Source organism: Chiloscyllium punctatum, chromosome 32, assembly GCF_047496795.1.
Source record: "Chiloscyllium punctatum isolate Juve2018m chromosome 32, sChiPun1.3, whole genome shotgun sequence".
Classification (NCBI taxonomy): Eukaryota; Metazoa; Chordata; class Chondrichthyes; order Orectolobiformes; family Hemiscylliidae; genus Chiloscyllium; species Chiloscyllium punctatum.
This window is the reverse complement of record NC_092770.1, coordinates 12,349,407-12,365,128: the sequence shown is the minus strand read 5'-3', so window position 1 is coordinate 12,365,128 and position 15,722 is coordinate 12,349,407. Positions and strand designations below refer to the sequence as shown.

The window sequence follows — 15,722 nt, the reverse complement described above, 5'->3', positions numbered from 1 at the left end:
TATTAAAAGATGAAAGGTAAACCCAATCAAAGCCATTTTGCTGTAGTTTCAAATGCTCCCTATCATCCAACTGTGTAATAAAACAATATCCACCTTTTCCTTCCTAAGATCGAAAATACATTTTTCCCCTTAATTAGTGAATGACTTCCCTTGATGTTCCAGGTACACAATTTAATCAAGTCATTCACCATAACCTTCTGCAGTAACATTTAGATTCCCGAAAGGAGGAATACAAGTTACAAATCAATGAGCCTTAGTGTTGCAAGATCCATTGAACGTAAAAACTACATAAACTAAAACTACTACAGTTAGCAAATCTATAAAGCTATCAAAGGTTATATAGAATAAAACCAAAAAACAAACCAACATATAAAGGGCCAATGGTGCTGAATAGCGGAACTCACCCCCTGCCCAAAGGGGGCAACTACCCATCCCAAAACCCAATTTCCCATTCCGCTGCCAATACAGCTGCCAGGGCACTAAGTACCTGAACTGGGCATAAACTGCCCGTAAGTAGGCATCTAGCCATCCCAACCATTTTCTCCCCCCTAGCTAGAGCTACACCACAAACAAAAGCAGCAAAGAAAGAACATACACCATGGAATAACAACGTGAATAAAGAAATTTTGAAAAAAAAAACCACCCATTCTTTGGTATAACTTAACTTAGAAACTGAAAGCAAACATCCCAGCCACCCCGAGCATAGTTTAGATGAGATTATTACCAATAAAAAAAGGAAAAGAAAGCCCCAAACAGACTTCCTCTTTGTTTTAAAGAAAAGTAGAGACATACCCAAACAACACTACTATTTGTACATAGTAAATTGTTCAGATTAAGTTAATTTGTCCACAGAGTCTTTTGCCTTCTTCGACACGTAAAAGAGATGTACAGATCCATCTAAGGTGTTCCGAAGCACCGCCGGATACCTCAGAGAATATTGCATCCCAAGCTCCCTCATTCTTTTTTTGATGCCATCATGGATTTTCTTTTCTGGATCACTGCCCCTGAGAAGTCCTGGAAGAACATGATATTAGACCCCTTGTAAACTAGAGCTTTTAGATCCTTCCACTGGATTCTGGACGCTTCCATGATTCTGTCCTTATCTCTGGAGTGATGAAACCGCACCAAGAGAGGACGAGATCATTGACCCAGACCTGACCTCTGGGCCGCAACCCAGTGAGCCCTCTCAATCTTCAAGCTTCCCATTCCCAGTTCCAAGTTAAGGAATTTCAGCAATAAGTCCTCAATAAATTCCACTTGTCACTCACCTTCCTTACCCTCTGGCAGACAGACAATCCGAATATTTTTTCTCCTGCCCCTGTTCTTGACGTCATCAACTTCATCAAGCAAATTACAGACCTGCATCCTGAGGGCCTAGATCCTATCATTGGAGGAATTCGTATCAGCTTCCACCACTGTGACTTTGTGGTCTATCTCATCCGTTCTATTGTCGAGGTCTCCCAGCTGCTGTTCATGCCTCTGCAGCATGATAGAGATCGGAGCCAGCTTCTCCTCTATCTGCTTGCCTAACATCTCATGAGATTTTGCAAGCCTCTTTACTCGGACCTGGTAGGAAATGGAGTCCAAGGATCCTGCAGGCTAGGCTGCGGGCCCGACCTTGGACAAACCTGCTCCCTTCTTTGGCATTCCTGGATGGCGAAAACTAAGGGAAGTTGTTCTTTAGCAGTCTGCTGGGACTCCATGACCTTTCCTGAGTCCCAGGATATCATGGTGATCCAGGTAGGGTAGGTTAGGACTTCATCCCGCTCGCAATGTGGTGAGGAGCTCTGCAACGCGGTCCTTTGCTACCAACTTGGATCCCCCAAAATCATGTTTTAAATTGTGAATATTCCAGTCTCATCATAATCTTAATTCTTTTAGTTATCATCTTCAACTACACTCTAAAATCAACTAAAGTTCCCCTATATTGCTTTAAATGATTGTAACTCTCAGGTTGGTTACTGGTGCCAGGAGATAGTGAGATGAGGAACAGTCAGCGAATGCAGTTTAACATGTGGCTGCGAGGCTGGTACAGGAGGGAGGGCTTCAGGCACGTAGACCATTGGGATACCTTCTGGGGAAGGTGGGACCTGTACATGAAGGACGGATTGCACATGAACTGGAGGGGCACAAATGACCTGGATGGGAGATTTGGACGGCAAGGTGGCACACTGGTTAGCACTGCTGCCTCACAGCGGCAGAGGCCCGGGTTCAATTCCTGCCTCAGGTGACTAACTGTGTGGAGTTTGCACGTCCTCCCTGTGTCTGCGTGGGTTTCCTCCGGATGCTCCGGTTTCCTCCCACAGTCCAAAGATGTGCAGGTCAGGTGAATTGGCCATGCTAAAATTGCCCGTAGTGTTAGGTAAGGGGTAAATGTAGGGGTATGGGTGGGTTACGCTTTGGCGGGGCGGTGTGGACTTGTTGGGCCGAAGGGCCTGTTTCCACACTGTAAGTAATCTAATCTAATCTAATCTAATTTGCTCGTGTGATTCGGGTTTAAACTAGCTTGGCGGGGGGGTGGGAGGGGGGTGGGAATCAGAGCCATATATCTGAGAGGGAGACAGCTGCAGATGGAGAAGTGACAGGATGTAGTGAATCTATCGGGAGGGTTTCTAATGCGATGAAACAAAGTGATCGGTTAAAGTGTGTCTGCTTTAATGCAAGGACTGCCAGAAATAAGAGTGATGAGCTTAGATCATGGATCAGTACTTGGGGCTACGATGTTGTGACCATATCAGTGACGTGGGTTTCACAGGGGTAGGAATGATTGCTTGATGTTCCAGGGTTTAGAACATTTAAAAAGAACAGGGAGGGTGGGAAAAGAGGAGGGGGTGTTGCATTGCTAATCAGAAAGTGCATCACAGCTACAGAAATGAAGGTTGTTGAGGAAGGTTTGTCAACTGAATCAGTATGGGTGGAAGTTAGGAACAACAAGGGAACAGCCACCACATTGGGGGTTTTCGACAGACCTACCTAATAGCAGTAGAGAGATTGAAGGTGGGCAGACTCTAGAAAAATGTAGATGTAGCAGGGTTGTTGTTATGGGTGATTTCAACTTTCCCAATATCAACTGGAACCTCCTTAGTGCAGATGGTTTGGATGGAGCCGTTTTTGTCAGGTGTGTTCAGGAGGGTTTCCTTATTCAGTATGTAGACTGACCGACAAGGGGAGAGACCATTTTGGATTTGGTGCTCGGCAATGAACCAGGACAGGTGTCAGATCTCGCAGTGGGAGAACACTTTGGTGACAGTGATCACAACTGCCTCACATTTACCATAGCCTTGGAGAGGGAAAGGAGCAGTTACTGAGCAAAGGTATATAATTGGGGAAAAGCAAACTATGATGCTATCAAACAGGAGTTGGGAAGTATAGACTGGGAGCAATTGTTCCACAGAAAGGGCACAGCAGACATGTGGAGAATATTTAAGGAGCAGTTGTTGCAAGTGATGCACAAATTTGTTCCTCTGAGACAAGTAAGAAGGAGTAAGATTAAGGAACCTTGAATGATGAGAACAGAGGAGCTTCTCGTCAAAAGGAAGAAGGCAGCTTACGTAAGGTGGAGGAAGCAAGGATCGAGCACAGCTTTAGAGGATTACAGGCTTGCTAAAAAGAAGTTCAAAATGGACTAAGGAGAGCCAGGAGGGGGCACAATAAAGGCTTGGCAAGAAGGATTAGGGAGAACCCAAAGGCATTTTACTCATACGTAAGGAATAAGAGAATGGTCAGGGAGAAGGTAGGACTGATAAGGGATAGCGGAGGGAACCTGTGCTTGGAGGTTTGGAAAGAATTCTGAGGGATAGGATTTATGACTACTTGGCAGAGCATAGCATGATTAAAGGCAGTCAGACTTGTGAGCAGCTGGTCATGCCTCACAAATCTTATTGAGTTCTTTGAGGAGATGACAAGACAGGTCAATGAAGTAAGGTAAAAACAATGACTGCAGATGCTGAAAACCAAATACTGGATTAGTGGTGCTGGAAGAGCACAGCAGTTCAGGCAGCATCCAACGAGCAGCGAAATCGACGTTTCGGGCAAAAGCCCTTCATCAGGAATAAAGGCAGTGAGCCTGAAGCATGGAGAGATAAGCTAGAGGAGGGTGGGGGTGGGGAGAGAGTAGCATAGAGTACAATGGGTGAGTGGGGGAGGAGATGAAGGTGATAGGTCAAGGAGGAGAGGGTGGAGTGGATAGGTGGAAAAGAAGATAGGCAGGTCGGACAAGTCAAGGAGACAGTAACTGAGCTGGAAGTTTGAAACTAGGATGAGGTGGGGGAAGGGGAAATGAGGAAGCTGTTGAAGTCCACATTGATGCCCTGGGGTTGAAGTGTTCCGAGGCGGAAGATGAGGCGTTCTTCCTCCAGGCGTCTGGTGGTGAGGGAGCGGCGGTGAAGGAGGCCCAGGACCTCCATGTCCTCGGCAGAATGGGAGGGGGAGTTGAAATGTTGGGCCACAGGGCGGTTTGGTTGATTGGTGCAGGTGTCTCGGAGATGTTCCCTAAAGCGCTCTGCTAGGAGGCGCCCAGTCTCCCCAGTGTAGAGGAGACCACATCGGGAGCAACTGATACAATAAATGATATTGGTGGATGTGCAGGTGAAGCTTTGATGGATGTGGAAGGCTCCTTTAGGGCCTTGGATAAAGGTGAGGGAGGAGGTGTGGGCACAGGTTTTACAGTTCCTGCGGTGGCAGGGGAAAGTGCCAGAATGGGAGGGTGGGTCGTAGGGGGGTGTGGACCTGACCAGGTAGTCGCGGAAGGAACGGTCTTTGCGGAAGGCGGAAAGGGGTGGGGAGGGAAATATATCCCTGGTGGTGGGGTCTTTTTGGAGGTGGCGGAAATGTCGGTGGATGATTTGGTTGATGCGAAGGTTTGTAGGGTGGAAGGTGAGCACCAGGGGCGTTCTGTCCTTGTTACGGTTGGAGGGGTGGGGTCTGAGGGCGGAGGTGCGGGATGTGGACGAGATGCATGGGAGGGCATCTTTAACCACGTGGGAAGGGAAATTGCGGTCTCTAAAGAAGGAGGCCATCTGGTGTGTCCTATGGTGGAACTGGTCCTCCTGGGAGCAGATACGGCGGAGGCGGAGAAATTCGGAATACGGGATGGCATTTTTGTAAGAGATAGGGTGGGAAGAGGTGTAATCCAGGTAGCTATGGGAGTCAGTGGGTTTGTAAAAAATGTCAGTGTCAAGTCGGTCGTCACTAATGGAGATGGAGAGGTTCAGGAAGGGGAGCGAGGTGTCAGAGATAGTCCAGGTAAATTTAAGGTCAGGGTGGAATGTGTTGGTGAAGTTGATGAATTGCTCAACTTCCTCGCGGGAGCACGAGGTGGCACCAATGCAGTCATCAATGTAGCGGAGGAAGAGGTGGGGAGTGGTGCCGGTATAATTACGGAAGATCAACTGTTCTACATAGCCAACAAAGAGACAGGCATAGCTGGGGCCCATACGTGTGCCCATGGCTACGCCTTTGGTCTGGAGGAAGTGGGAGGATTCAAAGGAGAAATTGTTAAGGGTGAGGACCAGTTCGGCCAAACGAATGAGAGTGTCAGTGGAAGGGTACTGTTGGGGACGTCTGGAGAGGAAAAAATGGAGGGCTTGGAGGCCCTGGTCATGGCGAATTGAGGTGTAGAGGGATTGGATATCCATGGTGAAGATAAGGCATTGGGGGCCGGGGAAACGGAAGTCTTGGAGGAGGTGGAGGGCATGGGTGGTGTCTCGAACGTATGTGGGGAGTTCCTGGACTAGGGCGGATAGGACAGTGTCAAGGTAGGTAGAGATGAGTTCAGTGGGGCAGGAGCATGCTGAGACAATGGGTCGGCCAGGGTGGTCAGGCTTGTGGATCTTGGGAAGGAGGTAGAACCGGGCAGTGCGGGGTTCCCGGACTATGAGGTTGGAAGCTGTGGGTGGGAGAGTGGATGTGGTGTATATGGACTTCAGCAAGGCACTTGAGAAGGTTATCCTTGGTAGGCTCATTCATAATGTCAGGAAGTATGGGATACAGGGGGATTTGGCTTTCTGGATTCAGAATTGGTTGTTGACAGAAGGCAGAGAGTGGTTATAGATGGAAAGTATTCTGCCTGGAGGTCAGTGTTGAGTAGGGTCTCGCAGGGCTCTGTTCTTAGGCCTCTACTCTTTGTGATCTTTATAAATGACTTGGATGAGGAGGTTGAGGGGTGGGCTAGTAAATTTGCAGATGACACAAAGGTTGGAGGTGCCGTCCATAGTATCAAGGGCTACTGCACGCTGCAGTGCAACATAGACAGGATGCAGAGCTAGGCTGAGAAATGAATGATGGAGTTCAACCTGGATAAATGCAAAGTGATGCATTTTGGAAGGTCGAACTTGAATGCTGAATATAGGATTAAAAACAGGATTCATGGCAGGATGGAGGGACAGAGGGATCTGGTGTGCAAGTACATAAATCCCTCAAAGTTGCCCCAAGTGAAAAGGGTTGTTAAGAAAGCATATGGTGTTTTGGCTTTCATTAACAGGGGGATCGAGTTTAAGAGCTGCGAGGTTTTGCTACAGCTCTACAAGTCCCTGGTGAAACCACACTTGGAATATCGTGTCCCGTTCTGGTCGCCCTACTATAGGAAAAATGCAGAGGCTTTGGAGAGGGTGCAAAGAATGTTTACCAGGATGCTGCCTGGAATGGAGGGCTTGCCTTATGAAGAAGGTTTGAAAAAGCTCGGACTTTTCTCTCTGGAGAGAAGGAGGAAGAGAGGACACCTGATCGAGGTATACAAGTTAATGAGAGGAATAGATAGAGTCAACAGCCAAAGGCTTTTCCCCAGGGCAGGATTGACCGTACGTGAGGGGTGTAGTTTAAAGATATTTGGAGAAAGGTATAGAGGAGTCGTCAGAGGTAGGTTATTTATGCAGAGAGTTGTGATTGCATGGAATGTGTTGCCAGCAGTTGTGGTGGAAACAGGGTCATCAGGGACATTTAAGCGATTGCTGGGCATGCACATTGAGAGCAGTGTGTTGAGGGGTGCGTAGGTTATTATTATATTTTACATTAAGATTAAACCTCGGCATAACATCGTGGGCCAAAGGGCCTGTTCTGTGATGTACTTTTCTATATTCTATGTTCTATGAAATGCTGTAGACTTGACAAAAGTTAATATCCTGGCCTTTGCTCTGTCTACTATAGCAGGATATCATAGACCCTGCTTACAATGGCAGTGATATTCATTTTGAATGGTAAGTACTCCATCATAACGTCACTTTCTATAATTAGTTACATAGCTCTGGACTGCTTCCAGAGATCATTCTTTTGAAAGGAGTCTGAAATTTCCCAATTGTCATACAGATATACAGCATGGAAACAGATCCTCAGTCCCACTCATCCATGCCCGCCAGATAGCCTAAATTAATCCTTCCTATTCATGTACGCATCCAGATGCATTTTAAATGTAATTGTACCAATTTCTACTACTTCCTCTGGCAGTTCATTCCATACATGCACCACCATCTGCATGAAAACGTTGACCCTTAGGTCTCTTTCTCCTCTCACCTTATATCTTTGGACTCCCTAAACTGGGGGAAAGACATTGACTATTCTTCCTATTCATGCCTCTCATGATTTTATATATTTCTATAAGGTCACCCCTCAAAATCCAATGCTCCATGGAAAATAGTCCCAGCCTATTCAGCCTCAAAACCTCCAACACTGGCAACATCCTGTTAAATCTTTGCTGAACCCTTTCAAGTTTCACATCATGCTTCCTACTATAGGGAGACCAGAATTGAACACAGTATTCCAAAAGTGGCCTAACCAATGTCCTACACATCTGCAACATGATTTCCCAACTCCTATACTCAATGCACTGACCAATAAAGGCAAGTGTACCAAATGCCTACTTCACGATCCTGCCTACCTGTGGCTCCACATTTAAGGAATGATGAACTATTGCCTCTTTGTTCACCGAGGACCTTGACATTAAGTGTATAAGTCCTGCCCTGATTTTGTGATAACTTTTAGTCTCTTCTGAACCCACACCATTTTTTTTGTGCTTCTCATCAGCTCTGGGGTGAGCTGATGCTTGCTCTTCTGTTTGCACACTTTTAGCACTTCACTGTTTATCTGTGTCTTTGTAAAGTAGGAATGATCTTAAATTTGTCAACTCACTACTTTTCTGAAAGCTTCTTTCTCTTCAGTTGAGTAGATTATTTTCCACTATTATTATCTTGAGGTATTTATACATTCATCCCTCTGCTGATCCCAGGTTGTTTGTTGCAGAACCAGCCATTGGTAGCTTATGGTTGGGGTAGGTTGCTGTGATCACATTTCCTTTCTGTGAATCTAAAGGCCTGTTCGGTTAACAGTGCTAGAGGATGATCCAACAAGTTTTTTTTTATTAGATTAGATTCCCCACAGTGTGGAAACAGGCCCTTTGGCACAACCAGTCCACACTGACCCTCCAAAGAGTAACCCACCCAGACCTATTCCTCTCTAACTAATGCATCTAACACTATGGGCAATTTAAAATGGCCAATTCACCTGGCCTGCACATCTTTGGACTGTGGGAGGAAACCGGAGCACCCGGAGGAAACCCATGCAGACATGGGGAGAATGTGCAAACTCCACACAGATAGTCGACCAAGGCTGGAGTCAAACCTGGGATCCTGGTGCTGTGAGGCAACAGTGCTAACCACTGAGCCACTGTGCCACCCTGTAAACAAAGGAGGGAGCGCTCAAGCAAGGCTGTGTCTGCCGAAACCCGGGATTGAATCAGGGACCTTTAAAACTTCAGTCTAATGCTCGTCCAACTGAGGTATTTCGTTTGTCAAGAAGATGTGGTTTATTGCATAATAGTAATAGTAAACTTTACCCTGAATAGTGAGGCTAAGTTACAACAAATATTAAGAGGCAGAGATAACACATCTGCTTCCTTTGACAGCTCATGCTAGACTTCTAATTCAAATTTAAAATTTAATGGGAACTAAAAGAATGTTTTTGCTCTAAACTAATGTAGTTGTTCCCCATTAATATCAAAGTATATTTGAATTGAGTTTTATTAGACTGTTTTTGGATCCCAATCATTTTAAAATAATTCCCATTGCCATTTCATAGCTCTTGAGCACTGTACATCATGACTGAAAGGTAAGTAGAAGGAGATACATTGCAGGGAGGGAGAAGACCAGCTGTAGTGCAGAGCTTTGAGGGAATCATGGCATGGTTTGGTGGTGGGTGAGATACAGGGGGGCATGGGGTACAATGGGCAACCTGAGAGGAGACATGAAGTATCAGAAGTGAGTAGGACATGGTGAAGGATGTGGCTTGGGGAACATTTAAAAAGATATTGGGAGCTGGGACACTGTGTTGGAGAACTAAGGTGGTCTTCTAACAGACACCCCTGTCATCCGTCACAAGCTCAACTGCCAAATGTATTGCGAATCAAACCTCTGTGCGAAAAGACAAAACACTTGGGCAAAGCCACTCATAGGGTGAGTGCATTCTAGAAGCTGTAAGAATGCACTTGTAGTATTTCCTGCCTCCCTCCCCCAGCTACCAGTAAAATCCAGCCTGTGTTCATGTATAGGTAGTAGAAGATGATTTCCAATTTACGTGATAGTAATAGTGAGCCTCATCGTTACAATGAGAACAATGTCAGCTTCAGCTAAAAATTTGGAAGGAAGCCTGTAGCAATCTCTGAAGTATTGCAGCTGTATGTTTAAAAGAGTTACTACAGAATTGTTACTTATGTACTGCATGAAGGATAGGTAGGTAGATGTGCAAACAAATTCCTGTGTATAACATTACAAGCAGTTCTTCATCTTTATGATCCATGTGTTTACAACTGGAACTTTTATAGTAAGTATAACATGCTGGCCTCAGACTCACTCTCCATCTCAAGTACATCAAGGATAATGGAATGACAATTCTGCTTTGAGAAATTTGGACATTAAGTGGATGTTATTTAGGCCAGAGACGCAGAAAAGGGGAGAGAGAAGTAACATCAGTGCACTTTTTCTCAAAGGCTTTTTTATTTTATTTTCCCCCCACCAATTCAATTATCCAGGTATGCACCTTTGATTAATACAGAATTACAATAGATTTAATTGATCACAAACATTCAGCATACGACATATTCTCCGGTTCTTCAGATTGAAATAATAAGTGATACAAATTAGAAGACTTAATTTGTCAAAATTAATTTATTAAAAATTGGTTGCTAACTGCAACTGGACAGAACAGAGACGGTGTTTACTCATTTATTAAAAAAAGTGAAAGCTGTGAACATATCGTGAAAATTTCTTTTTTAAAAATATATTAAAGTTTATTTGCTGCTTTAATGTCAAAGGTCCGCATTACTTGTTCCAAAGTGTTTCCCAGAAATTATCAAAAATGAAGCGACTTATTAAATGTAGCAAATTAACAAATGCAACATGAAAATAATATTAATAAAATGGTGTGTGTATAAATGCGTTATAGAGCAGGAATAGATTTTTTTAAATGGTTCTTTTGACTTTTTCAGGAAACTTCAAAGTTAGGATTATCATGAGACTATATTGGAAATGTGCGGAGAAAATGAGATGCTTTCGGAAGCGCTCAACGATTCCAGCATTGGCCCTCCTTGCAATTTGTCTCCTTTGCTTGAATCTATATATGGAAGAGGACAGATACGTAATGGTAAGAAATATAAATGGTGAGGGCAATGTTTAACATTTGATTATTGTAATGCTGAATATATATATTCGGTGCATAAGTCAAACAAATATTTTAATTCTATAAAGCTAGTGTGCTAGTTCTATTGGATAAATACTTCTCAGTAATTTTGAGTAGGCATAATTTCAAAAGGGTCTAGAGTGTGGTGCTAGAAAAGCATAGCAGGTCAGGCAGCATCCGAGTAGCAGGAGAATTAACGTTTCGGGCGAGGCTGAACAGGCTGGGGCTGTTTTCCCTGGAGCGTCGGTGGCTGAGGGGTGACCTTATAGAGGTTTACAAAATTATTGAGGGGCATGGATAGGATAAGTAGGCAAAGTCATTTCCCTGGTGTGGGGAGTCCAGAACTAGAGGGCATAGGTTTAGGGTGAGAGGGGAAAGATATAAAAGGGACCTAAGAGGCAACTTTATCATGCAGAGAGTGGGTACGTGTATGGAATGAGCTTCCAGAGAATGTGGTGGAGGCTGGTACAATTGCAACATTTAAAAGGCATTTGGATGGGTATATGTCTAGGAAGGGTTTGGAGTGATATGGACCGGGTGCTGGCAGATGGGACTCGATCGAGTTGGGATATCTGGTCGGTATGGACGGGTTGGTCTGTTTCCGTGCTGTACATCTCTATGACTCTATAAGCTCTTCATCAGGAAAGAAATAATTTCAAAAGGGACTTGATGGATAATTTTAATTCAAACTGGAGCTTAAAAAAATTGGTAGTCTGTAGGACATAATGTTAATGTTGTTAACCTGCGTAGTTCACTATATCGCTCTATCTTTTAACTGGCTTATAAAAGCTGAGAGTTGCCTTCACTTCACTCCCTGAATTGGTAAGCTAACAATAGTTTCCTGTTTTCCTACAAAACTGCAGAGCAGTCAAACTCTAAGTGGCAATTAGTGGATTCACATTATGGGTGCACTCCACCCACAAAGCCCACAACCTGATGACAGTTCAGACCTCAGTCCTATTCCTGTGCTGAAATCCATCAGTTGATGCCATATCCAACATTAATGCATGAATGTTAAGTGTTCAGATCCACTCCACAGTTAAAAACCTAGGTTGTATTTGGCAAAACTCAAAATATTCTGGGTATATTTTCATGTAAGACAGAGCTTAGAAAGTTGTCTTGGAACTGAAAACCATATGGGTAGTATGAGATACTAGAGTTTTGACTACAGTGGGAAACATACGATAACATTTTATGTTTGGCATGATTTCTTACACTGAAATTACAATGATTTTTCTTATTATGCAGGCTGGAGAGCAAAGACTGACAAGAGAAATAACTTCACATCAGCTTAACTCTGAAAAATATGTCCATTCGTTCAAAGATTTAACTAACCTGTCAGGAGCAATAAATGTCACTTATCGTTATCTTGCAGGTTTTCCTATACCTAGAAAAAGTGAGTTTGATTCCATTATGTATCTAGTGATTTTCAATAAACGTAATTTGAATCAATCAAAAAATATACCTTTATATAACAATTAATGTTACATGTGATTTTACTGATAATCTCTTTCTGATGATTTGTGCAGAATATTTAACAATAGGATTGTCATCGGTGAAAAGGAAAAGAAGTAACTACCTACTAGAAACAATTAAATCTATTTTTGACCAATCCAGCTATGAAGAACTGAATGAAATTGTAGTTATTGTACACTTAGCAGACTTTGATCTCTCATGGTGTGAAGACATTGTCCAAGAAGTCTCCAGAAAATTTGGCCATCACATCATTTCTGGTCGATTGATGGTTATTCATACTCTTGAAGAGTATTACCCAAGTTTAGATGGCCTCAAAAGAAACTACAATGACCCAGAAGATCGGGTGAGATTTCGATCTAAACAAAATGTAGATTATGCATTTCTGCTTAATTTCTGTGCCAATTTATCAGACTACTATGTAATGTTAGAAGATGACATTCATTGCTCAAAAAACTTCCTATCTGCTATTAAAAAAGTCATTACCTCAAGAAAAGGCTCCTATTGGGTGACACTGGAGTTTTCAAAATTGGGATATATTGGAAAACTTTACCATTCACATGACCTGCCTCGACTGGCACAATTTTTATTAATGTTTTATCAGGAAATGCCATGTGACTGGTTACTAATTCATTTCCAAGGGCTACTTGCCCAAAAGGATATCATACGGTTTAAGCCTTCTTTGTTTCAGCACATGGGATATTATTCCTCATTCAGAGGAACAGAAAACAAACTCAAGGATGATGATTTTGAAGAAGATTCCTTTGATATTCCTGACAATCCACCTGCGACGCTTTACACAAACATGAATGTGTTTGAACATTACGATCCTCGTAAAGCATACAGCAATGTAGACGAGTACTTCTGGGGGAAATCTACTTCAGCCGGAGATTACTTTCTTATTGTGCTGGACAAATCAGCTAAAATTGACAAACTGAAAATCCAAACAGGAACTGATGATAGACAAAATGATATTTTGCATCACGGAGCACTAGAGGTTGGTCAAACTGTGCAAATAGCAAAGAAAGGAAAGCAGTGTTCTAGCTATGTCAAACTGGGTGAGTTCCAACATGGAAATATTGAGATTAAGGATATTGGTCACAAAGTTGAATTTGACATTCACTGCATTCGGATATTAGTAACAGAAAGCCAAAAGGAATGGCTGATTATCAGGAGTATCAGCATTTGGACCAATCAGCCATCAAGTTAGACCATTCAATGCTATCCCATGGAAATTGATACAAGAGATTTTGTAAATCTGAAAACAAAATCAAGGCAGCTGATGAAAATTTATCATGTAATGATTTGAAATTTACCTTCTAAAATAAGAAAAACATGAATTGTATCGGGTGAGAATAAGCAGTAGACTCGAACTGTCATCCAGGAATAAGTTTTCATGGAAAAGGGTAGAAAAAGGAATTTTGTGCTCCAAGGTAATTAGGATGTATTCATAAATAATTTCGTGCCTGTCCAAAAGTAGCAGAGGGAGGAATTTCTGATGAGTTATTAAACCTTTTGCTGTTAGTATCCTACGTTGTAACTTCAAGCCTTTTTCTTTTATTAATTTGTTTTTCCTATCAGCTTGCATTGCTATTGTGATTATTCTTAGATATTTACAAATGAGATGGCAAACTAATCATGATAATTCACATAATAAAAGAGCACACTTACTGAGCCACTGAAACAAAATCTTAGTTTTCTTCAGCTGCTGAAGTTTTGTTTTTTAATGCAGAACAGGATGTCTGTTATTTAAAGAATGACTATCAGATCTGCATATGTTCTTAGTAGTCTTGAATGAATTATAATACTTTATTGACAAAGTATCCCACAGGCCAATTTCAAAACTGAGGTTAAAATATAGGACATTTTTCTAATTGTTTCATCATAATAACAACTCAGTTACTATGAAAATTCAAGAACTCCGAGGCTTGATGCATTCCATTGCATGGCAAGTCATAAGGCGAGCAGATTATGAATTCCAATTCAGTGACAAGAAACTAAGGCACTCTGTGTACAATTAAAAGGAGTCCTAAATCAAGAACCATTTTAAATGCAGAGCTTAATCAAGGTCTGCATAAAGATTTGTCACTCAAATGCCAGTTGCCATGGTTATTGGTATGTTCACTGGGAAGTTGATTTGCAGATGTTTAGTCCCCTGTCCAGGTGACATCTTTAGTGCTTTGGAACCTCCTGTGAAGTGCTGCTGAACTGTGTCTTCTGGAATTTATTTGGTTCCATTCCTGTTGCTTCTGGTTGCTGGTTCTGTTTGTTCATTGTAGTGGCCAGTATATTGGGCCTAGGTCTACGTGTTTGTTGATGGAGTCCGTAGATGAGTGCTACGCTTCTAGAAATTCTCTGACTGTCCTATGTTTAGCTTGTCCTATAATTGTTGTGTTGTCCCAGTCGAATTTGTGGTCCCTGTCATGTGTATGTGTAGCTAGTAGGGACAGCTGGTCGTGGTGTTTAGTGGCTAGTTGATGTTCGTGGATGCGGATTATTAGTTGTCTGCCTGTTTGTCCTATATAGTTTCATGAATGGAATCTTGTAAATTATGTTAGTCTTGCACATGATGGGTATTGGGTCTGTTGTCCTGGTGAGCTATCTAAGCGTGGCTGTTGGTTTATGGGCTGTCATGGATCCATGGTTGGAGAAGTCTGGCTGTTACTTCCAAGATGTCTTTATGTAAGTTAATGTGGCTACTGAGTTAAGTCATGGTATATCCTTGTAATGTTATTTGTCTATTATGCACCTGTGGAAGAAGCTGTCGAGATGTTCGTTCTTGGTGAAGACTTTGCAGAGGTGTATTTTTTTCTTCTCTTCAGAGGTCTGGAGTGTAGCAGTGTGTTGTAGCCCTTTTGATCAGGGTCCTAATGCAACTTCTCTTGTGTGTGTTTGAGTGATTGCTGTTGTGGTTCAGGATCGAGTCAGTGAATGTGGCTTTTTGTATACTTTTGCGGTGCATGCACAGTTCACTGTTCTTTCTACCATCATATCCAGGAATGGGAGTTGATTATTGGTTTCCTCCTCTCTCATAAATCTGTTCCCTGTGAGTATGGTGTTGATAATCTTGTATGTATTCTCGATTTCTGTTCTCTTAATAATTACAAAACTGTCATTCACAAGTCTGATCCAGAGTTTTGGGAGGATTTGTGGGAAAGCTGTTTGTTCTGATCTTTGCATCACTGCTTCAGCTACGAGCCCAGAGACGGGTGCGTCCATAGGTGTTCCATTGATCTGTTCATATAATTGGTTGTTGAATGTGGAGTGTGTCCCTAGTAGCCATACATACAGATGACAAGCACCATAAATTCACTGGGCCAACGCAATGACCATAGAACAAGCTAAACATAGGACAGACAGAGTATTTCTATAGCATGGCAATCATCCACAGACTCTATCAACAAACACATAAACCTAGACCCAATATACCGGCCAATACAACGCACAATCAGAACCAGAAACCGGAAGCAGCAAGAACGGAACCAAACACATTCCCGAAGAGACAGTACAGCAGTATTTCACAGGAGGCTCTGAAGCACTGAAGATGTCACCTAGTCAGGGGATGAAATATCTGCAAATCAACTTCC

At 42.8% G+C, this 15,722-nt stretch overlaps 1 protein-coding gene across 7 annotated transcripts in view; it reads left to right on the top strand.

The window, feature by feature from the left end:
* The window catches only part of mgat4c (mgat4 family member C), a 416,483-nt gene extending 402,170 nt beyond the window's left edge, over window positions 1-14,313 (top strand). For all 7 annotated transcript variants that reach the window (XM_072551647.1, XM_072551642.1, XM_072551645.1 and 4 more), the window contains 3 exons: window positions 10,472-10,626; window positions 11,911-12,058; window positions 12,192-14,313. In XM_072551647.1, coding sequence (XP_072407748.1) covers window positions 10,495-10,626; window positions 11,911-12,058; window positions 12,192-13,345 — 1,434 coding nt within the window. In that variant the 5' untranslated portion in view covers window positions 10,472-10,494 and the 3' untranslated portion in view covers window positions 13,346-14,313. The remainder of the gene's footprint in view (window positions 1-10,471; window positions 10,627-11,910; window positions 12,059-12,191) is intronic.
* Window positions 14,314-15,722: the final 1,409 nt, after the last annotated feature.